A 23,849-nucleotide genomic window follows, 5' to 3' on the forward strand; every position below is an offset into this window, starting at 1 on the left:
GGCCCAGGCTGCTCCAAAATAAGTGAGCTGGCGGGCAGAGGAAGTGCTGGACTAGAGGTTCTAGGAAGCTCGCACTTGTTGATCTACACTCCCTTTTAGGCACGCGGCTCATCTCTGGTTTGGGACGCATGTTTTGGTGGTAGGGTGTTTTTAAAGAGTCTTCACCAGCCACTTATTTTTTATTTCTTTCTCTGCATTCCCACCAAGCCCCTGGCACACAGACTGCAAATGAGATGGAGAGCGTCTGCCTGCCTGTCCCATCCTCTGAGACTCGGTATTTTTCTCTGCTGTTCAAGCACATGGCATGCTCGGCCCAGGGACAGGGCGGGACCTCTTCCTCAAGCCACCGAATCAAGACTTAGTCAATGGTGGGGCTGGCACAGGAGGAGGGACGAGAGATTTCGGTCCAGGCCTACCCATGGGAAGGGCAACCATGTGGTCCCTGCCCCAAACATCCAGCCAGAGGGAGTGTGGGAAGGAGGCGGGCAGCGCCGCTCCGGATGCCGACCAGGCACCCCTGTGCTTTCACAAAGACCACCTTGCAGTATTTCTATAGTCCCCTCCCTGGGGAGAGAGCAGACAGCTAGCCCCAAAACACTGCTAGGAAGGGAGCCAGGAGCCAAGTCCCCATCGCCCCTGGTCTGGAAGGGAGACTAGCAGGAGTCAGGTGTGAGGCTGGGGATACGGGGCGCTGTCGTCACACAGGCTGCTAGGAGACCTCCCCAGTGGACCTCTGCAGCTCTGAGGGCACTGATGCTCTGCCCCTGTGGCAGTTTGCGTGCCCACCGCTATCAGATCCTGTTCCTCCGGGAGGTCGGAATCAGGCACTCTGCCCCATGCCCCAGCCACCTGCCATCCCTCCATCACACAAATGAGCTTGTGCTGGGCCGAAAGGAGCGAAAGGAGCAAAGTCATGTCGGAGCCCGACCCCACAGGAGCTCCTGAGGCCATAAAGGAGACCTCAGATGTCCAGTGACAAGCGTGGGGGCTGTGGGCACCGAGGGGAAGAGTGTGCCACTTAAGGAAGGCCTTTGGAAGGGGCTGATGCCTGAACAGAGTCCTGAGGGACGAGTGGCAGTCAACCAAAAAAGCACGGGGAGGGGTTTTGGGCAGAAGGAAGAGCAGGGGCAAGGACGCCGTCGAGCAGGACAGGGCAGTGTGTTTAGGGGGATGAAAGCTGTTTGGCCTGCTGGAGATGCCAGTTCTGAGAAATAAGACAGAGGCGGACAGGGACTGCGTCTGGCAGAGGCAAGGAGGACACAGCATAGGGCTCGGCCCCTGTCCTCAAGGACATGACATGCCACCAACTCATCAAATCACAAGATGCCGAAGAGAGAGGCGCTCTGGCACCACAGCCCACTAGGGGTTCCAAACAGCGCTGTACGAACCGAGGGGCCTTCCAGTGGTGGGCAGAGGTGGCAGAGGGAGGGTACTCCCTGGAGAGCAGGACTCTCGTTTCCTGACCACCCTGCCTCCCATTTCAGCCTGAGCAGCAGAAGCGCTGCAGGATTCTGCTTGAAACTACGGGTTCTGCTGCTAGAAATCCGAAAACCACGGTCATATCCCATCCTTCCATTTCACATATGATGGGGAAACTGAGGCACAAAGAGGCAGGGAGTTTTCTAAAGCCCCCAGACAAGTCCATGGTCCAAAAGGGCCAGACTTGGTATACTGCCTTTCCACCCAGCACCGCCTGGCCCCTTCTGCTCTTCCACACCCCTCCCTGTCCCTATCCTGTGCTGGCTGTAGGCGTGAGGCCACTGAAGGTCACTCTACCACTGAAAACGCCCCAGGTCTCCATCAACCCCCCTCCCCACCCCCACTCCATGATCTCCCTGGTCTGGTGGTGGTTTGGGGAAAGCAAGAAGCCCATTTATAAAGACACACAAGTACCCAGTGGTTTTCTTTTTCTCAGACCAAAGAATTTCCACTAGAGGAATAGTGGTAAAAGCCTGGACAGGATGGAAAAGTGGGCCTGACCTGGCTCATGCCTCCACGTCAAATCCCTCTAACCACGGGTGTTCACATCGCCTGAAGGTGGGCCGAGAGTGGGCGTGGGGGCAGCGGTAAAGAGAGCAGGAAGAATCCTCTGGAGTTTACCTGAGAAAACACTGGTGTTTATGGAGTGAGTATATGACTGTCTGATGTGGTTTAGTTTTACATTAAAATGGTTGGCATTTTTTTCCCAGCAAGAAACGCATTTGAGCTGTTGGAAGTATAAAGACAAATAAACAGAGGCAACTAGAGCCTTCATTAGGGGTTTGAAGGAGCAACACATTGTCTCCAGCTGTCCTCCGGCATGAGAAGGGGAGCCTTCAAAAGGGCCCAGGCAGCATGACCCTTTCATCCTGCCAGGGACGGTCCGGCTGCCGGCGCCCGCCGTGACTTCCCCTGACGTGTGCAGCTGGACTCCTGGGCCCCCTCAGGGTTCCCGGAGAGCCTCTCCTTCTCCTCTTAACCCTCTGCGTGGTGGGCACTGTCACCTGCACGTCCATGTCCTCATCTGACCCTAAGGGACCAGGATCATGCCGTTTGGTAGTGAAATAGGTGACATGTATCCAAGGTCACAAAGTGGGTATGGGGCAGAGCTGGGATGGGAAGCTCTGGGGCCACAGGACCCGTGTCAAGAGACAGGGGATCGAATCCACGTAAGACTAGGGGAGAGCTTTCTGACCCCAGGAGGGTGGGGAGGAGAGGCTCGTGTGGCAGGAGCACCATGTGGAGGGGTGGTCCCCAAGGGGCTTCATGCAGAGCCCAGGCATCTTTGCCTGCTCAGAAAGCAAATCTATTGTCTTCACAATGTACTCTGACTTTACACGCTAGGAATGAGTGAAATTAGGTAATTCACATCAGTCCGGCCCAGTATGGGCCGGGCACTGGGTGTGTGCTTCACATAGCTGATCTCACTCAGTGTCTGCCTCACCCGTCAGATAGGCTCTGTGGTTAGCCTCACGCTACAGAGGAGGACTCGGAGGCCCAGGGAAGTGAAGTTACTTGGTCAAGGTCACATAGCAAGTGAGTAAGTGACGGATCCAGGATTCGAAGCCGGGCAGGCTGGTTCCCCGTCCTCCTTGAGGGCTGGGCCTGTGTCGTCTAACTCCTAGTTGTGAGCTCAGGGCAGGTGCTTGTGAAATCTTAAAGAAATGAATGAATGTTAAGAATTCCAGCTTTCGCCGCCATCTAGAAGCTCCAGACTCTCACATCCCCCTACCGGAGACCTGACGACCCCACTAACTTCTGAACGGGCACACCATTTCCATCGGTCACCCCAAACAAAACATGGCCAGACTGGCTCTCGAGTCCACCCCTCACCACTCCAGCCTGCCCTGCTCCCAGGTTCCCCACCTGAGCCACAGCACTGAGCCACCCACGTACTCCGGGCAAAAACCTAGCAGTTGGTGTTGGTATCTCTTTTTCTCTTACCTTTTCCATTGAACCCATCAGCTCTCCTTTCAGAGCTCTCCTTTCAGATATATTCTGAATTCAACCACTTGTCCTCACCTCCACCACTGGCACTCTGGACTGAGCCACCACCATCTCTGACCCTGACCATCACCACCACAGTGGTCTCTGCCTCTTCCAACCTGGAATATATTCTCCAATTTGGGGCCAGAAAGCAAATCCCTTTAGGTTAAAATGTCAATCAGATTAGGTCAATTCCTAGTTAAAATCTCCCATGGCTCCCAGCTAATTTAGAATAAAATCCCAACCCCGTTTTAGAACCTGGAAGGCCCTGCCTACATCCTGACGTCATCTCTAGTCCCTTTCCCTCACTCTCGGCCTCCAGGCACACTGACCTGCTCCCAGACTCACCAAGTGTGTCACCACCTCACTGGTCCTCTCCCTTCTGCCTGGAGGGAAGGTCCTCCCTATTATTTTCTAAAGGTATCGTCCTCCTCCTCACTGGAGCCCTGTCTTGTTGTCCCCTCTGCTCGAAGGTGGGTGAAGCTTTGTAACAGCTTGAGGCTAGACTGTAAATCTTCTGCGGATGCAGTGGCCATGCCATGAGGAAGCCCACACCGACCCGTGTGGAAAGACCACATGGAGAAGTTGCCCCAAACGTCCTGGCCAACAGCCAGCATCAACCACCAGACATCAGCAAAGATGCTTCCAGATGATTCCAGCCTGCTGTCAAGTCCTCCCCAGCCTGGGCGTCTTCCCAGCTGAGGCCCCAGACCCCGTGGAGCAGGTGAGCCGTCCCTGCTGTGCCCCGTCTGAACTCCTGCCCCGTGGAGGCCAAAAGCTGACTACAATGGCAGTTCGTGCCACAGAGGGCGGGGTGGTTTCTCGAGCAGCACTAGTGACCACAGCGCTACTCCGTCCGGCACCCCAGCCTTCTCCCCGTCATCTTTCATCACGTCGTTTCATTAATTTTCCACTGGAGCTGCCCTGACTGAACTGTCCTTCCTGAGCTACGTGTTGGCGTGTTTACTGTCCTCCCTGCCCTCCGGCTGCGGGAGTTCACACGTGTGTGCCTGTTGGTGCCTTCGTTTACCACTCCCTGGTCTCTTCCCCACTTGAAACCGCATCTGGCCCAAGGCAGGCGCCCTGCAGAATTGTTTGGAATAAACAGGTAAACATGAGGTGGAAGACTTTGGTGTCACTGCTATCACAGCCCTTCTACCTGTCCTCACAGTTGTGAACACCTCTGCCTCTGATGCTCCTGGGAGTCCTGACAGATGCCCCTGATCTTTGCCCCGAGCCCAGTGTGCGGTCTGCTGAGCGACAGGGCCCAGATGATGAGACACCTTGACAGATTTGCTTATTTTCTTTCTTTCTTTTTTTTAAAAAAGATTTTTATCTATTTATTCGACACAGAGAGAGAGGTCACAAGTAGGTAGAGAGACAGGCAGAGAGAGAGGGGAAGCAGGCTCCCCGCTGAGCAGAGAGCCCGATGAGGGACTCGATCCCAGGACCCCGAGGTCATGACCTGATCGAAGGCAGAGGCTCAACCCACTGAGCCACCCAGGCGCCCCACAGACTTGCTTATTTTCTCATTCTCCAAATACTTATCCTATGCCTAGGATATGCCAGACATCGTGCCAGGCTCTCAGGAGGAAGATAGGGGATGAAGAAGACAGCTTCTGCCATCAGGGGAAGCAGAGAGAGCCACAGCGGTGGTGCGTACAACATAGTCACGGAAGACTCCAGGGCAAAAGGCAAGTGAGTGACAAGAAGGACCTCACTGGGTCCTTGCTGGGAGGAGCTGTGAACAGCAGGGATGTGCAGAAGGACTCCATGGGTTTAAGGAAGGCTGGGCCAGAGGGCAGAAAATAAGCAAATCTGTGGGGCGCCTGGGTGGCTCAGTGGGTTGGCACAGGTGAGAGCAAGGAGGAAAAGCTGACAGGGCCCTGGTGAGGGGGCCTCATGAGCCAGTGGACAGACACACTGGGAGGCCATGAGAGAGTGAGTTCTGGAAGAACAGGGCTCTGCAGTCACACAGGGTAAGACCAAAGCCTGAGGGAAGTCCCAGGGTGACACAAAGCTCCTACACAATTGGCAGGCTCTTGCCTTGGCCAGGGGAGGCAGTACAGGCTTTGGGGAGGAGGTGCCCTTGGGAGGAACTCTCTGGAGCCAGGGGCTCCCTCTTGGCCCCTGGTATGCTACCCACCTGCCCGGCTTGGCACATGCTGGGATTTCTGGATGTCCTCCATGACTCCCCTGCTCATATGGGGTACATCCCTAACACCCAGGGAGGGAAGCCAGCCCTTCCCTGAACCTGGCCAGCCTCCCCAAGCTGGTGCTGTTCTGGGCACTGTGGAGCAGGGGGGTAGTCAGCAACGCACAGGCTTGAGCTGGCAAATGGTCCCAGCACTGCCACTTACTGGCTGGGTGGCCTCGTGCAGGCCACTTTCCTTCTCTGAGCCTTGGTTTTTTCATTCATAAAAAAGGGCCATGAGGGCGCCTGGGTGGCTCAGTGGGTTAAGCCGCTGCCTTCGGCTCAGGTCATGATCTCAGGGTCCTGGGATCGAGTCCCACATTGGGCTCTCTGCTCAGCGGGGAGCCTGCTTCCCTCTCTCTCTCTGCCTGCCTCTCTGTCTGCTTGTGATCTCTGTCAAATAAATAAATAAAATCTTTAAAAAAAAAAAAGGGCCATGAATGGCTTCTGCCCGTGGACACAGTGAGGACTGACTGAGGGAATATGAACACAGCATCTTGTACAACTCTGGGCGTGTGGCACAAACTCCAGCCCAGCTCCCTCATCTCACTCAAGTAGAACTGCCCACCTAGCACAAGGCTGGGCACACAGTAGGTGCTCAATGAGCATTAACGGGAAAGTAGCCATCTTGTTAATAAAACAACTTTTCTGTGGGACCCGGCTACAGATGACTTCTCTTCATCGGGGGAAAAAGTGCTGAGAAGCAAGTTCAAAATTCAAACTGTGAGCAACTTGAGAAACATATTTTTCATAAGTCAAGGTAAAGACTGGGGTCGAAGAAAACATCTGGCTAAGTGAACTAATGGCTTTAGAGAAAAAGGACCCTTGCTTTGTGGAGACGGGAAAAAATTATCCACTGCTGGTTTTAATTTAAGATGAAAAAAAAATCTTATTCTATTAGCCTAAATATTGCTCTTATGTCCAATTGCATGGAGTTTGGAATAATATTTTTCAAACAGAACTACTGCTATTTCAAGTAATTACAATGCTAAAAGCAGTCATTTGGGGTTGAACAAGGATCTCATCATGGTTTCAATTCCCTCTGGTGTCATTTTCTGTTATATTTGAGAAATTCCTCAATAAAGATGTCAAATAGAGAGAGGGCTTTGCTCCCCAGAGGAGAGATTTGGCCACCCTCCCAGGCAAGCCATCTCTGTAAGAAAATAACCTCTTTTGCTCAAAAGAAAAGGTTCAACTGTGAAAACTCAGGCAAGAAACTAACCCCGAAGCCATCAGCCTCATTTCTCCTAATTAACTCAGAATGCTTTTCATACTCTGCTGATCAGGATTTAGTCCAGCCATCATCCCTGAGGAATTCAGTAGTGGTTGAGAGAGGAATGTTACAGCTGGACAAGACTCCTGACCCAGACTCCTGGAGACCAAAAAACAAGAGATGAGAACAGCGTTCACTGTCCCCGTTGGGTGATGGGTTGTGAGTGGGCTCTTGGTGATGGACCAGAGATGGTCAGGCCTGCACAAGGCAGCAAGATCAGAGAATCTTCCAACAACTCCATTAGCCTCCATGGCCACTGAGCACAGGGGGGCAGGCCCTGTGCTGGAAACTTCACCAGGAAGCATGAACGTGATCCCCACTGAGACCAAGCAGGTAATTAAATGCCTAAAGCTACTGACTGTGAGCAGTAGGGCATGGTGAGGATTATAGCCAGCAGGAAGTACATACCCCCTCCAAAGTAGGTGGTTGTGGCCCAGCTCTTGTCAGTTGCCCTAGTCCTACACTGAGATGTGGGCAAGAGGTACCCCTGCCCTGGGCGCTACACTTTGGGGGTCCCTGCTCTATCTCCGGTAGCTACAGCCCTCCCTGTGGAGTAAGGAGCCCGCAGAGGATCATGGGCATCTGGAACACAGACCCGCCCTTCTAGACCACACTCGAGGTATTTGAGACCCTACAATTCCCTGTCTGAATGGCCCCAAGTCTGTTTTCAGAGGGACAGATAACCCTTAGGACCAAGCAATGGAGAAAGGAAAGGTAGTTTGGGAGCAAATGGTCAGAGCTTGAACATTCAGGTGAGGGGGTCTTCAGGCTCCTGTGGTATAGGATGGAGTCAGCCATGAGAAGGACTGGGAGCGGGCACTGCCTACACGACCACTTTCTGACACAAAACTCCAAGGAATCTCAGATTTGAAATTCCAGTGTAGCCTTCTGGGTCATTAGGAAGGAGTATTTGTCAAGGCAGAAAAGACGGAATATATTCTGGCTTTGAAGCTTTCTCACTCTACCATATTTAGCCATAAGTATGTCCCATAAAAGCCTCCATTTGCACTCCTGCCCGAGGTCCACAATTTCAGGGGTCAGGTGATTGTGGCCAAGCGGAAACAATGCTGGAAATACTGATTTTTATGTAACATCCCTTGCTTTTTTCCAGTTATTTTTATTAGTTATTTTTATTTACTTGTTTTTTTAAGTTTTTATTTTAATCGCCTGGTGCTCATCACAACAGATGCACTCTTTAATCCCTGTCATCTGTTTCTCCCACCACCCCACCCACCTGCCCTCTGGTAACCATCAGTTTGTTCTCTATAATTCAGAGTCTGTTTCTTGGTTTGTCTTTCTCCCTCTTTTTTCCTTTGCTTGTTTGTTTTGTTTCTTAAGTTCCACATGTAAGTGAAATTATATGGTATTTGTCCATCTCTGACTGGCTTTATTTCACTCAGCATGATACTCTGGCTCCATTTATGTCATTGCAAATGGCAAGACTTCATTCTTATTAACGGCTTCTTTATCTGTTCATCAGTTGATGGACACTTGGGTTGCTTCCATCTCTGGTCTATTGCAAACAATGCGGCTATAAACATGGAGGTGCCATAAACATTAGTGCATTCATATTCTTTGGCTAAATACCCAGTAGTCTGATTGTTGGATCATAGTGTAGTTCTATTTTTAACTCTCTGAGGACCCTCCCTACTGTTTTCCATGGTGGCTGCACCAGTCTGCCTTCCCACCTACAGTGCATGAGGGTTCTTCTTTCTCCACAGCCTCACCAACAACTGTTGTTTCTTGTGTTGTTGATTTTAGCCATTGTGAGAGGTGTGAGGTGATGCCTTATTGTGATTTTGGTTTGCATTTCCCTGATGATGAGGGATGATGAGCATGTGGGGCATCTTTTCATGTGTCTGTTGACCATCTGTATGTCTTCTTTGGAAAAATGTCTATCCATATCTTCTGCCCATTATTAAATTGGATTATTTGGGGTTTGGGTGTTGAATTGTATCAGCTTTTATATATTTTGGACACTAACCCTTTATCAGATATGCCATTTGCAAAGAACTCCTCTCATTCCGTAGGATGCCTTTTAGTCTTTTGATTGTTACCTTCATCATGCAGAAGCTTTTTATTTTGATGTAGTCCCAATAGTTTATTTTTGCTTTTGTTTCCCTTGCCTGAGGGGACCTACCCAGAAAAAAAGTCACTACAGCTGATGCCAGAGAAATTATTACATGTGTTTTTCTAGGATTTTTATAATTTCAGTTCTCACATTTAGGTCTTTAATGCATTTTGTATTTATTTTTGTGTACAATGTGAGAAAGTGCTCTGGTTCCATTTTTTTTTACATGTAGCTGTCCAGTTTTCCCAGCACCATTTTTTCCCCATTGGATATTCTTTCCTGCTTTGTCACAGATTAATTGACCAGATAATTATGGGTTTGTTTCTGGGTTTCTTATTCTGTTCCATCAATCTATGTGTCTATTTTTGTGCCGGTACCATTCTGTTTTGATTACCGCAGCTTTGTAATAGAACTTGAAGTCTGGAATTGTGATGCCTCCAGCTTTGCTTCTTTTGTTCCAGATTGCTTTGGCTATTAGGGGTCTTTTGTGATTCCATACAAATTTTAGGATTGTCTGTTCTAATTCTGTGAAAAATGCTGTTGGTATTCCAACAGTGGAATGCCTTAAATCTGTAGATTGCTTTGGGTAGTACAGACATTTTGACAATGTTTGTTCTTCCAACTCATGAGCATGGGATGTCTTTCCATCTCTTCATGTTGTCTTCATTTTCTTTCATCAGTGTTTCATAGTTTTCAGAGTACAGGTTTTTCACCTCTTTGGTTAGGTTTATTCCTAGATATCTTATTATTTTTGGAGAAATTGTAAATGGGATTGCTTCCTTAATTTCTCTTTCTGCTGCTTCATTATTGGTGTACAGAAATGCAACAGATTTCTGTAGATTGAGTCTGTATCCTGTGGCTTTACGGAGTTCATTTATCAGTTTCTAACAGTTTTTTTGTAGAATCTTTAGAGTTTTCTACATAATCATGTCATCTGCAAATATTGAGAGTTTTACCTCTTCCTTACCAGTTTGGATTCCTTTTATTTCTTTTTGTTGTCTGATTGCTGCGGCTAGGATTTCCAGTACTATGTGGAATAAAAGTGGTGAGAGTAGACATCCTTGTTTTATTCCTGATCTCAGGGGAAAGGCTCCCTGGTCTTCCAACTGAGAATGATGTTAGCTGTGGGTTTTTCATACATGGCCTTTATGATGTTGAAGTATGTTCCCTCTAAACCTTTGTGGAGGGATTTTATCATGAATGGATGTTGTACTTTGTCGAATGTTTTTTGTGTCTATTGAAATGATCGTAAGATTCTTGTACTTTCTCTTATTGATGTGATGCATCAGGTTGATTGATTTGTGAATAGTGAACCACCCTTGCATCTTGGGAATAAATCCCACTGGATCATGGTGATTGATGTATTTTTTAATGTATTGTTGGATTTGGTTTGCTAGTAGTTTGATGAGGATTTTTGCATCTATATGATTCAGAGATACCGGCCTATAGTTCTCTTTTCTTGTGGTGCATTTATCTGATTCTGGTTTCAGTGTAATGCTGGCCTCACAGCATGAATTTTGGAAGTTTTCCTTTCTCTTCTACTTTTTGGGATAGTTTGAGAAGAACAGGTATTCTTTATCTTCTTTAAATGTTTGGTAGATGGGGCGCCTGGGTGGCTCAGTGGGTTAAAGCCTCTGCCTTCGGCTCAGGTCATGATCCCAGGGTCCTGGGATCGAGCCCCGCATCGGGCTCTCTGCTCAGCAGGGAACCTGCTTCCCTTCCTCTCTCTGCCTGCTTCTCTGCCTACTTGTGATCTCTGTCTGTCAAATAAATAAAATCTTTTAAAAAAAAAGTTTGGTAGAATTTGCCTGTGAAGCCATCTCATCCTGGACTTTTGTTTGTTGGTGGTTTTTTGATTACTGATTCAATTTCATTGCTGGTAGTGGGTCTGTTCACATTTTCTATTTTTCTTGTTTCAGTGTTAGTAATTTATAGGTTTCTGGGAATTTGTCCATTTCTTCCAGGTTATCCATTTGTTGACATATAAGTTTTCATACTATTCTCTTATAATTGTTTGTATTCTGTGGTATGTGTTATTATTTCTCTTTTCTCATTTATGATTTCATTTATTTGCGTCCTTTCTCCTTTTTTTGATAAGTCTGGCTATAGGTTTATCAATTTTATTATGTTTTCAAAGAACTAGCTCCTGCTTTCATTGATCCATTCTATAGCTTTTGCTTATTTGTTTTTATTTCATTTATTTCTGCTTTAGTCTTTATTATTTCCTTCCTTCTGCTGATTTTGGGTTTTGTTTGCTGTCCTTTCCCTAGCTCTTTTAAGTATAAGGTTAGGTTATTTATTTGAGATTTTTCTTGCTTCTTGAGGGAGACGGGTAGTGCTATAAACTTCCCTCTTAGAACTGCTTTGGTTGTATCCCAGAGACTTTGAACCACTGAGTTTTCATTCACCTGTTTCCATGTACTCTTTTATTTCTCTGTTTATTTTCTGGGTGACCCATTCATTGTGTAGTAGCATTTTATTTAATCTTCATGTATCTATGGTCTTTTGTGGTTGACTTCTAGTTTCATAGCTATTGTGGTCAGAAAAGATGCGTGTATGTCTTTGATCTTTATTAGATTTTGTTGAGGCTGCTTTTGTGATCTGTTCTGTGACATCCCTTGATTTTTAAATGTTGACAAATCATTCAATGAGATGACAGCAACAGTGATGATTACAAAAACACCGGGAGGACAAACGTGTCTGTAGGCAGGAGGAGGATGGCAGGCTGCCTGCTTGAAACCTCCATGACAACATGATGACAGCACCTAGCACCTGTGCAAAATGTGACATCTGTACATGCAGCTCTCCAGACCTGCTTTTTTATTTAACTGTCATGGCGCCCCTCTGAGACCAGGATTACTGACCCATGTTGTAGTTAGGGGAACCTGCTTGGAGCGTTTGAGGAAGTGGTCCCAAACCACTGACTCATGAGTGGTTGTGCCAGAACTTGAGCCTAAATCTTCAAACTCCAAGCCTGGCTTCCTCTTCCATCATTCTATGTTTCTGCCAGCACTTATCCTGATGCCATATCAGGCACTGTATCTCTCACCACCTGTTATGGAGGAGGGATGTGAGGCTCTGGGAGGTCATGTGGTCAGCGTGGGATGGAGATGGTTGGAACCAAGGTCTGACTTCTCTAGAGCTAGTTTTGTCTTGAGAAGGAAAAAGCCCAAACAAAAACACGTCTGTCGGGAAAGTTCTGCCCTCAGCTAAAAGCAGAGGAGCAACAGAGAAAGGCTTTTCTTGGCTGCCGTATGTGTGAGTTAGAGCCGTGTGAAGTTGCAATCTGTGCTCGGAGGTGGGGGTCGGGAAAGTCTTACCCAGTTCTTTAAATTAATCAGTGTAAAAGAATCTGTTGTAAAAATAAAAATAAACCCACCCAGACTCTGCCGTTAGTCGGGAGGCACTGGGTATACCTGCCATCGTCCAGAACAAGGGTATTTAGGAACAGGTGGTCCTCCACGGGTAGGAGTGTTAGGACGAGAAAGGGAGTCCCATGGGTCAGACACAGTCTAGGGAGTGCAGATGGCTGGCTCTGGCCTTCACAGGCCTACCCCAATGCATTTCTTACTGAAAGCTGGCGAGCAGGCTCGAAGCCCATGACACTGTGAGTGCTCGATGCTAGGCCTTCTCTAGATGTTCTATAGCCAGGATCTCCTTCAATCCTCATGAGATAGGGACTATGAATTCCATTTTACAGGTGAGGAAACTGAGGCACGGAGGTGAAGTGACTGGCCAAATGGTACACAGCTGGTAACTGGCAGAGCCAGGACCTGAGCCCAGAACGGGCAGTTCCCAAGGCCTGTCATCTGGACCACTGGGTGCTACTGCCTGTTGTCTCATGGGGATATCAGCTCTGCCTTCCCAGACTAATCAGTTACTGAAGTGAACTCCTGCTGTCATCTGAAACAGTGGCAAAATTGGTAAAACTCAGGGCTTGTGCTTTGGGAGGATTAAACAAGATATCGCTTAGACCATACTTCACTTGGTGTCTGGCACAATAAAGGTCCTACGGCACAGCCTCAATCTTTACAATCTAACCAAATGCCCAGCCCACTGCTGTAGCCTCCTGGCACTCCTGCCTCCCGCCCTGAGCCCAGCCCCCAGGAGCCCCCTGTGGCTCTCTGCACAGGCGTGCCCTCGTCCCAGCCAGCTGCTCCCCAACCTTCACAGAATCTGTTCCATGCCACCTCCTCTTTGAAGCCCCCTGGGGAGCCACTCCATTTCCAGCCCCAACCTCACCCAGTGCAGGGGCGTCTCTTCACAGAACCCTCAGGGATCCCACAGCCTGCTGTCCAGACCTCCATTTCAGCCCTTATTTTGGGTATAATTACATGTTCACAGATCTGTTTCCCATAACAAGTCTGTCTGAGAGCCAACATTCACTAAACAAAAGCAGCAGGAAATCTACAGCTAATACACCACTGGGAGGACGGGTTCCAGGGTAATCGGGATGCCACACTTGCCATTCCATGCACCCACAGGCCAACTGGCACAGGCGAGGTCCCCCAAGCCCTTTCACGAAGTACCGCACCGAAAGCCATAAAAATATCCCAATGACCCTCTGACCTAGTCATTCCATTTCTGGGAAGAAAGGTTAGAGGAAACAATTAGGAAATTAAGAAAAAATAATTTATGCCAAGAATCACACCTTGGGATTCTGAGGGTAGGAATAAAACAAAAATATAAACAAACAATTTAAATGTCCAACCACAAAAGGGAGGCTGAGTCACCCGGAGTAACAGTAATGCCTGTTTGTTGATTATTTGTGCCCGGTAAATGCCGGTCACTTCACCTCGCCATGTCATTTTGTCCTTGCACACCGCCTGGTGAAATCGGCAGCATCGTCATCCCGCTTTCCAGCAGGGAAGCAGGCTCAGAGGTTGTGACCGGAGTGACGGCTACTAGCAGGGGAATGCCAGGCTAGGCAGGACACTGGCAGCAGGACACTGTCTCAGTCACTGCTCACAAGAGCCCAGGACGAAGCAGCTCTTCATCATCTCCCTTTACCAACAAGGGACTCTGAGACAAGAATAAGGTATCCACAGCCACACTCCTGCCCAGTCCACAGTCTTACCTCCTTGGCTCTAGCTGTTGGGACCTGTGTCACTCAGCAGCCAGCAGCAGAGGGAGGGCCTGGGGGACAGGCACAACTGCTTCGAGACCCCATGCTCTCTGCCATGAGATGGTCCTCTGGCTGCAGATGGCAAACCACTTCTGTTACGAATTATGTCCCCCCTAAGATGCTGAAGTCCTAAAAACCAGTCTCTGTGAAACTGTAACCTCTGTTGGAGATAGGGTCTTTGCAGAGGGGTCACAAGCTTAGGACTGTGTCCTTCTAGAAGAGGGGAACTGGGACACAGAGACAGATGTGCACGGAGCAAAGGCCATGTAAAAGCATGGGGAGACAATGATCTACAAGCACAGAATGCCGGAAGCTAGCAGAAGCCAGGCGAGAGGCCGGGAGCAGATCCTCCCTGGAAGCCCTCCGAAGGAACCAACCCTGCGGACAGCTTGACTACAGACGTCTTGCCTCCAGCCTGGGAGAGAATAAATGTCTGTTGTTTGGGCCACTGAGTTTGTCACATTGTTACAGCAGCTCTGGCTCACTAGTCACTTCTCACACTATGAGACAGCTGGCAAAATGGTGATAACCCGGGCCGGGGTGTGGCTGGGGTGGAGGATATCTGGGGGGCATGTGATGGGGGCCACTGATTGCCCCTACAGGAAACCACATCTGGGGGCAGGGAGGGCTGCGAGGAGACACACCAGTACAACAACGCTGCTTTCTAATTTCTCTCCTTCTTCTCCTACACGTTCCCAATTCAATCCAGCAAAGCTTAAGTTACTCTTCTAAATTCCACACAACTGGCTTAAATCTATGTACTTGAGCCATGAGAATCTAGAGGTAGATGAGAATCCTTGTGATGGGTCATTGTGTTCCCCCAATCCAGATGTTGAAGCCCTGATCCCAGGACCTCAGAACGTGAATTACCTGGACACAGGCCCTTTCAAGTGGTAACTGGGTTAAAAATGGGTTGTTAGGAGGGGCCCCACTCCAATAAGACTGGTGTCCTTATAAGAAAAGGAGATGAGGACACACACAGAGAGGCAGAAAGAAAAAGAGGGCGCACGATAAACCAGCTCCAGGTACGCCCAGACTGGAGTACTACGCGAACACATAGCAAGAGGGTGGCCATCTGTGAGCCAAGGAGAGAGGCCTCAGAAAAACCACACCTGCCAACATCTGGCCCTTGGCCTTCTAGCCTCCAGAACTGTAAGAAAATAAATTCCTGTGGTGGAAGCCGACCGATCTGTGCCGTTGTGTGCTGGAGGCCCCAGCAAAGTAACACAAGGAACCAGAGGAGGGCGAGCCTTCCCACCACCCCCAGCACTGTAGGCTGGAGCTGAGGGACAGGCAGGGCGTGCTTAGCGGGCCGGGCACGGCCGTGTCCTCACCCAGGCAGTTGTGTCCATCATGGGCCAGCATGAAGCCGTCGAAGCAGGTGCACCTGTAGTTCCCTGGGATGTTGATGCACTCGTGCACGCAGCCCCCGTTGTAGTAGTCGTTCTCACACTCGTCGATGTCTGCAAAACAAGGGCCGGGAGAGCGTTCAGAGAAAGGGCCTGGGGGTCCCCTCTCCCCGCTACCACTGAAAGCCACCAGGGTGTGAACAGTTCGGGGATGACTCAGTAGGTATACGCTGAAGTCCTTGCTGGGCCCTGGGGCCCCAAAGATGGCAAAGACGAAGAGCCTGGCTCTGCACTAAGGTGGGCCCCCTCCTCCTGGGGCAGCACGGGCGCCCTCACCACAGCGAATTCGGCAAGAATTCACCCCCAGCTCTGCCTCCCTCAAAAGCCTCTAGACAACAGCATGCGGGGACCCTGTCTAAAAACCCCTGAAACCGGCTCTCTTCAGCTCATGTGAAAGCCCCCCAGAGATGGAGAGCTCATGACTTTGTGCAGTGCGGAGTACTGAATAAAATTAACCTTGCACGCCACCGAGAAATGTAACCTCTGGAAGGAGAAATGCACAGACTCCGCCCAAACAGTTTCCTTCCACAGCCGCGCCTGAAGCCCGAATTTCTACGGCTCCAGAATCCTTGTTATAACAAAGGCTTCTGTCTCTGAACAATGGCCAGTAGCCTTTGTAAAGGTCACTCTTTTTGCTGTTTTAAGCCTTTTTTCAACATTTCCCATCAGGGGTTAAAGGGCTATCAGTTCTGGAGCTCCAGAGAATTGGAGGCCTCGGAGAGTAACAGGAACGCATGACACCCAACGAGCGGCTTCAATACCCAAGTCCCGGGCAACCCCGTCTGTCATTCTCTCCTCACCCCTCGCAGGAGCTCAGGGAGGTGGGCACCGTCATTCTCGCTCCAACTTTACACGGGCACTGAAGCAAGCCGGGCCCAGGGAGGCCAGACCCCCGCCCAACGGTCACACACCTGGGAAGTGGTACGAGTGGGATTCGAGCAAGACAGTCTGGCTTGGGAGCTCGTGGGGCCCAAGCCGCCACATCTCTGACAGCAGCGAGCCGGGAGCGCTGAGGCCCCAGGGGAGCCACCAGCTTTGCCTGTGGACCTCGGTAACCCCGGCCCAACCGCTCCCGGGGCTCGTCGTCTCAGCACACACGGGCCCTGACCTCCACAGAAAACCCGCGGAGGCAGCGAAGAGGAAGCGGGAGTGCCCACCCGGCGGGTGAACCGCAACTATCGTATTTGCTGGAACCGGAAGTGCCCCACAGAGCACAACCGGAAGTGCCTCACAGGAACAACCCGTCCCTCCCCTCCAGGGTCAAACAGGAAGGTTTGAAGCCCTGTTGCAGCTACGAGTGCTGAGAGCTGGCCGGAAGAAGAGAGGGCACCGAAGGCACGCCTGGCTGCTCCCTTAAAGGCCCGAGGAGCTGCCACAGAGCGACACCCAGTTGCAAGCTCCCTCCATGCTGGTCCTGAGGGCAGAGCTACACGCAGTGGAGGAAAGCCATGGGGGGCCAATTAGAGTCGCAGGTAGGAATGTCCACTGGAAAACTGCTCACTCAGGAGGTAGTGAGCTCCCTAACTCCAGAGGTGACCAAGCACTGTTCAGATATCTGCCTGCCAGTAGAGGGGATGACTTCAGTGAAAAGGGCAGCACAAAAATGCCAGAAAACAGAGCCTGGGCTGTGCAGTCCGCTTCTAGTGCCCACCCTTCCAGCCATGACGAGGGGAAAACAAAGTAGCCTGAACCTCCAAAGGAAAGAGACAGAAGCTTCCGCCCAGCCCAACTGCAGCGGCCATCAGCATCAGCTGGGAAGCTGGCTCAGCACTGCAAGTCCTTTGAATGGTTTTTAATCAGATTTAATACATTGAGACATTTTATTTTTTATTATTTTATCATTTTTTAAAGATTTTGTTTATCTGACAAAGAGAGACAGCGAGAGAGGGAACACAAGCAGGCGGAGTCGGAGAGGGAGAAGCAGGCTTCCTGTGGAGCAGGGAGCCCGAGGCTGAGCCCGAGGTCGGCTGGATCCCAGGACGCTGGGATCATGATCTGAGCCAACGGCAGACACTTAACAACTGGCCACCCAGGAGCCCCAGACATTTTAAATAACATCGAAGGGGGATATAAGATTTTATGTTTGAAAGGGCACACAGGCATATGAAGACTGAGCTATTGATTACTTCTCATTCTCTGCAGCCCTGACCTTTTTGCCACAGTCCCAGATAAACCAATCTGACTGCTTCCCGCCTCCCACCCCCGAATTTCCCAGACACTCCAAAGGAAACGTGGCCTGACTTTAATTCATCAACCTGCACTTGACTTGGGTTCCTTGTCCCTATGAATATTGTTATCCTTCCACCTCTCCACAGACATGGAATCAGCTACCAAAGCATGGTTTTTCTACAGCGTTAACATGGTTGCAGTCTGTCCACTGGGCACCCATTCCACCACCTGCTCATCACGGCCATCATCTCTCATCCAATCTCAACCGGCAGCCCCAGACCATTCCCTCCCTCATTTCTTCATGTAAACAGGTGGCTCAGGAGAAAATGGCCTGGTCCCAACTCTAGGGTTGCAGCCTGGTTGTTTAACACAAACAGTATATGTAGCAGCAGCTCTTCGTCCCAGGGTGGGCACATGACTTAGGTTGGATCAGTGAGACTGAGGGGAAGCACTTTTACTCCATGCTTGGGTAAAAGAATTCTTTTTTGCTCTCAACTTGTAGCTCTGAAGGAATTATGCAGATATTTACTGAAAACACACACCAGGTCACTTAATTTTCATAGCAACCCTCTGGAGTGGGTATCTTAACTTCATTTTATGGGTGAGCAAACTAAAGGGTAGAGAGGAGAGGTAATTGCTCAAGGTCATATAGTAAACCATAGGGCAAGGGTCAGAACAGAGGTCTTTCAGTCGCAAAAACCTGTGTCCTTTCTAATAAGTTAGAACACCCATGACATGCCAGGCATTGGCAAATTACTATATACACATTACTACACCCTTGGTACATGTATACTGTGTGTTGAGGAAGTATTATCTAATGCTCCAAGCAACCATTTATCCATTCATCCTTCCCTTTGTCTGTTCATGCTAAAATCTATTCATTAAATATCCAGTCAGCTGACTATCCTTCCATTTATCCAATCACCCATTATTCACTGGTCCATTTATCCAGCCAGATATCTACCCATGTATCAAATATGCATCCACCCATCTACATATATGGCCAGACACACTCATCTTTTCATTCGTCTAAACATCTAAACATCCATCCATTCACTCATCCATCCATCCAAATGTCTAAACACCCATCCATCTATTCATTGTTCCAAACGCCCACCCACCTACACACACACACACACACACACACACACCCCTACCCACTCGCCATCTGTCTATCCATCCACTCACCCATCCATCCATTCACATATGGATTCATCCACCCATCGACTTCTTCAAGCATGATCCATCTAAACATCTTACAAAATGCACACAATTCGATTTAAAAATAAAGATGGTGGGAAGAAGAAAAAGAAATGAGGGTTGAAGAATAAGAGAAAACTGGTGAAAGTATACAAATACACTTGGTAATTCTAGCACAATTTCAAAAAGTTGGCCACAAATATGGCTCTAAGCTGCCCGGAAACCAAAGCAAAGAGGAAACACAGAGTCTCCACATCCATAAAATGCAATTAAACTGGTTTGAATGGTGGTGAGGTCTAAGAAAAATGTCTCTTCCCCTGGTTAGGATAATCATATGCCCCGATCTGCGTGGCACATTTCCACTTTATGCTGTTGTCCGGGTGTCATTATTGACAGCACACTTTTCACTCTCAAAATAACAACCTATTTGGTCACCATACCCGGAAGGCATTATAAAGATATTGCTGAATAATCAATAAAACAACTCTAGCCTTTTATTCCTGTGACACCCTATAGTATGGGCCACAATACATGCCAGTAGGCAGTAGAGTGAAGGAATGTTCACTGCTCAGACCTCTTCCCTTAACTTATCTCCAAAGGATTTCCCCTAGATCCAAGCATTTCTTAGAACCATCAGCTCCTCTCCAACCCCCAGACCTGATGTGCTACCACAGGCTTCCTAGACCGGCCTGCAGCATCTGCTCACAACTAACCCCCCTCCCCTGATTTCTGTGCCTGTGTGTTGAATTTTTTTTAATCATGTGAGCCTCCTCCTTTAAATAAGAAAGAAACACACAAACAAATCAACCAAAAAAAGTCTCTGCCAAAGCGAGTGGATTTATTTCTGTTAAAAAAAATGTTCATGAGCCACCAGGCCTGGGGGAGAGCCCACAGGCCCCCAAGATGCCCAGCAGGCTCAGACCACGTTTTAAGGACTGTTAAAGCCAGAGAATGAGGAACAGGCAAATGGGGTAGGGAGAGGGTGAAGGAGTGGAAGGGGACAGAGCCAAGCTCTCTGGATGTTTATTCTTGAAGGACTATTGTGGGCTGAATTGTGTCATTCCCAGAGATGTACTCGTGCCCTAACCCCCAGTATTGTGGATGTGACCTGATTTGGAAATGGGATCTTCGCAGATGTAAGCAAGTTATGGTGAGGTCATGCAGTAGGGTGGGCCCTAATCTAAGGCTTGGTGTCCTTATAAGAAGAGGGAAATTTGGATACACACGGAGAGGATGTTGGGACAGAGAGGAGAACACCATGGTGAAAGGCACAGAAGGAAGACGGCCACTGATGACCACAGCAGAGATTGGAGGGAGGAAGCTGTGTAAGAGCCTGGTGTTAGTTAGTCCCATTTTGCTGATACAAAGGCTGAGGCATGCATGGCTGAGCACCTAGTCGCCCGGCCCCGAACCAGTGGCGGTGTTCGAAGGCAGATTCTATAGTTGGAGCCATATCCTCAGCATGCATGAGATGAACGCTTTCTAAAAGGGCATCAAGTCCAAAAAGTTATTAGGGAGGAAAGTGGGAAGGAGACATCATGTGCCTCATTGTTTTTTATTCCCAAGGTGTATACCTGCCCTGAGGTTGAGGGATGGTGACAGGGACCTGAGTGCTGGGGATAAGTCCAGCAGCTCACCCTAGCCATCCGGGCTCCTTCTCAAGCGTTTTTTTTTTTTTTTTTTGGTTATGTTTTCATACTCAGCTCAACGGAAAACAGCTTCCAACATCTCACAGAGCAGAGAAAAGCAGCACAGGAGCGGCTCATTATGGGATTTTTAAAAGCACACAGTGTCATTTTTCCTGTATTAAGGGCAGCACGCACACGCGATCTCACAGCTGTGGTTGTGCGCCAATAGTAGCGGTTTGGAACGCGAATGGAATGAGTTTAGCCCTTTTTTTTTTTTTTTCATTTAATTCAAAATTGATTCTCGTTGCACCATAAAATATATATTTATTCTTTGGTGCCCGGGTTCTAAAAGATTGCGTTGCAATGTGTCAGAGCTCCTTCTCGTTTCATCTTCATACTATTTCAGAGCCTTTTCCTAAAAATCAGGACTGACTGCAAAAGTTCTCAAAATGAGGATTTTTTTAAAGCTCCCTGCTCTCCGCTTTCAGAGATCATTACTGAAAAACCTCTTCTCATGTCCTCTTGAAATTGGCATTTTTCTTGACATTCCTTGAAGACAGTGGAGACCAAGTGTTCTCGCAAAGGCCCCTTCCCTGGCTGGGCTCTAGCCTCTCTTCTTTGTCTGGGGGCTTTAGGAAAAATCGTGCACTCCTCAGATCAGGCAACCATTCTGGGAGAGATGTATGGCTTAGGAAGTTGAGTCCTTATTGGTGAATAAATCTTAATCCGGTTTGTTGGCTAATTACGCTCGGGGGAAGGTAGTTTCGCGGGCCGCCTAGCAGGAAGGATTAAGCCTCCTGTCTCCGGTGGCACTGGGTTAAGCTCTGGGTTTGTAATGATTGAGTAATGAGACGCGGCTCTCTGTGGACCCCTGGCAGGTTTCCCTTCTGCGGAGACAATGCCAGAAGTGGGCCCAGCAGTTAATTATGGGAAAGGTCAAAGGTCACGCAAAACCAACACACATCTATATACTTTTTCATTCCTCACTGCGCACAATGACCATGGCTCAGCCAGAGGGTGGGAAGGCCCTCCCCACTGCCTACCTCGTGATCCCCAATGACCATGGGGTCCGAGTGGCTGGCCGACCTCCCCCAGGGGCCACCACACTTCTGCTCACGCCGTGCCCTCGCCTGAGGATCCTTCTTCACAGACACCTCTGACCATCTGCAGGCTGAGCCCCAGCATCGTCTCCTACCTGCTACCTGTGCCGATTCCCTGGCAGACCTGACTCCTCCTCGTCCTCTGGACCCCAGAGCCCCATAAATGGACCGCACCATTATTCTTGCTTGCCGTGTACCCGTCTTTTGGGGCTGTGAGTTCCACGGGGGCAAGAACGGTGTGCTGTTCAGTGTGAGCTCTAGAAGGAGCAGAATGTGCTCAACCAGAGTGTACTCCGCACTGAACAAATGAACGAGCCTCCGTTGACCGACCCCCTCCCCCTGCATGTAGACGGTACGCTGGCCCCTCGCCCATGACCACCCTGAGAAGCGCACACCAGCATCTTTATTTCGTGGCAAGGGAGACCAACACCCAGACAGGTTACCTCCCCTGCCCGAGATCACACAGCTAAGACAGGTGGAACCACAAAGGGGGTCAGGATACCGGACTTCCAAGTTAATGCTGTCTTAGTCACCAAGGACCATATATTGTAAGATTCCATTTATATGAAGTCTCCAGAAAAAGCAAATCTGTCGAGACAGAAAATAGATGAGTGGTTTTCTTGGGCTGGGGAGCTGGGGAGCAATGGCGAAGGGGTGCAGGTTTCTTTTTGGGATAATAAAAAGTTTCTAAAATTGACTGTGGTGATGGGGACACAGCTCTGTAAATATACTAGAAATCACTGAACTGTACACTTTCAATGAGTGAATTGCATGGTACGTGAATTATATCTCAATAAGGTTGTTACTATATATATGTACATATATGTACATACATATATATATACATATATATATATATATTAGAGAAAAGAGAGAGCATGAGTGTGCACAAGCAGGGGGTGGGAGAGGGAGAGAGAAAAAATCTTAGGCAGGCTCCACACCCAGCGCGGAGCCTGACATGGGGCTCAATTTCATGACCCCGAGATCATGAACGGAGCCAAAAATCAAGAGTCAGCCGCTTCACCGACTGCACCGCCCAGGCACCCCAGATGTTTACAATTTTAAAAAACTTAATGTCATCAATGCTATCTGTTGCACTGGCTGGGTCCCTGGCACTGTGCCTGGCTGCAGGGACAACGCAGGGTGCTTATTCTGAATTGACCTCAAATGCACCTGCCTGGTGTGGTCTCACGGTGGGTGTGCAGCTCTCAAGCCCCAGGTGGAATTTTCCCACGAAACTAACCAGGTGATTATTCCCTTTCTCCCTCAAAAAGGCCCGGAATCTTTTGCTGTTCCCAGACTCTGACATCAAGCCTCAAGGACCTCAAAGCAATCTGGTCAAAGGAAAGCTGACCTGTCAGAATGTTCTAGATGGAAGTGAGGAGGTGTCCCAGGCTGCCGACTCAGCGTTGAGGCTCCCACCCCTCCCTCTGCCCATTATAGGCATGGCCGTTCTCCTGTCACCTTAGCAAAAGGCAGGGGAGAAGCCCAAACCGCGAAGCCCCCCAAGCCCCCCCAAACTGCAAACTCCAAGGGGCTGCTGCCCAGGCCCAACCACCTGTGAACACAACAGCAGGACACTCAGACACATGTAGCTGCCGGAAAGCCTGAGCTGCCACTCAGAGTGGGTAAGCCGGTACCCCCCACGAGCTTCTCCGATGCCCCCACCAGATTTTATAAGGGGAAACCGAGCCCAGAGAGGGGCACTGAGGCTCTAAGCTTATCAGCAAGTCAGGGGCAGACAGCAACTTGAACCCAAGGCTCGACTCTCTGGGGCCGCCCCGTGGGCTCAGGCCTCAGGCCAACCTGAGTTGGCCCGGCGCAGTCGTCTTTCCTTCTTTCTCTCTCCAAATGCCCCGTGCAGTTTCTCTCCAACACACAGCAAAGCAGTGGCAACTCCCCGCCAGACACCAAGTCAGTTGCAAGTGCCTTACCCCTCACCATAGCCCAAGCAAGAAGGCTGAAGTTCCCTTATCACAGAAAAAGAAACGGACCCTCAGAGAGCTCAGAGATCACCCAGCTAGTAAGAGGCGAAGCCGATACGGGAGCTCAGGCAGGCTGGTTCCAGACTCTGCCCTCCTAGCCTTGACACAGTCCTCTGGAGAATTTCCCCGTCTCCGTGACCCAGGAAGTCAGGGCCCCTAGTCCTTGCTGAGGATCAAGCCGCCTCCCTGCCTTCTTCCCTCCTGTACCAACACCTTCTCCAGGCTGGCCC

The 23,849-nt window shown here is 49.5% G+C and overlaps 1 protein-coding gene across 5 annotated transcripts in view; it reads right to left on the reverse strand.

The window, feature by feature from the left end:
• The window catches only part of SCUBE1 (signal peptide, CUB domain and EGF like domain containing 1), a 134,624-nt gene that overhangs the window by 97,897 nt on the left and 12,878 nt on the right, over window positions 1-23,849 (reverse strand). For 4 of the 5 annotated variants that reach the window (XM_047743349.1, XM_047743352.1, XM_047743348.1 and 1 more), the window contains exon 3: window positions 15,463-15,591. In XM_047743349.1, coding sequence (XP_047599305.1) covers window positions 15,463-15,591 — 129 coding nt within the window. Of the gene's footprint in view, window positions 1-15,462; window positions 15,592-16,448; window positions 16,682-23,849 lie in introns of those variants that run through there. The other variant, XM_047743351.1, reaches the window with a different exon arrangement.

This window comes from Lutra lutra, chromosome 8 (genome assembly GCF_902655055.1).
Source record: "Lutra lutra chromosome 8, mLutLut1.2, whole genome shotgun sequence".
In the NCBI taxonomy this organism is placed as follows: domain Eukaryota; kingdom Metazoa; phylum Chordata; class Mammalia; order Carnivora; family Mustelidae; genus Lutra; species Lutra lutra.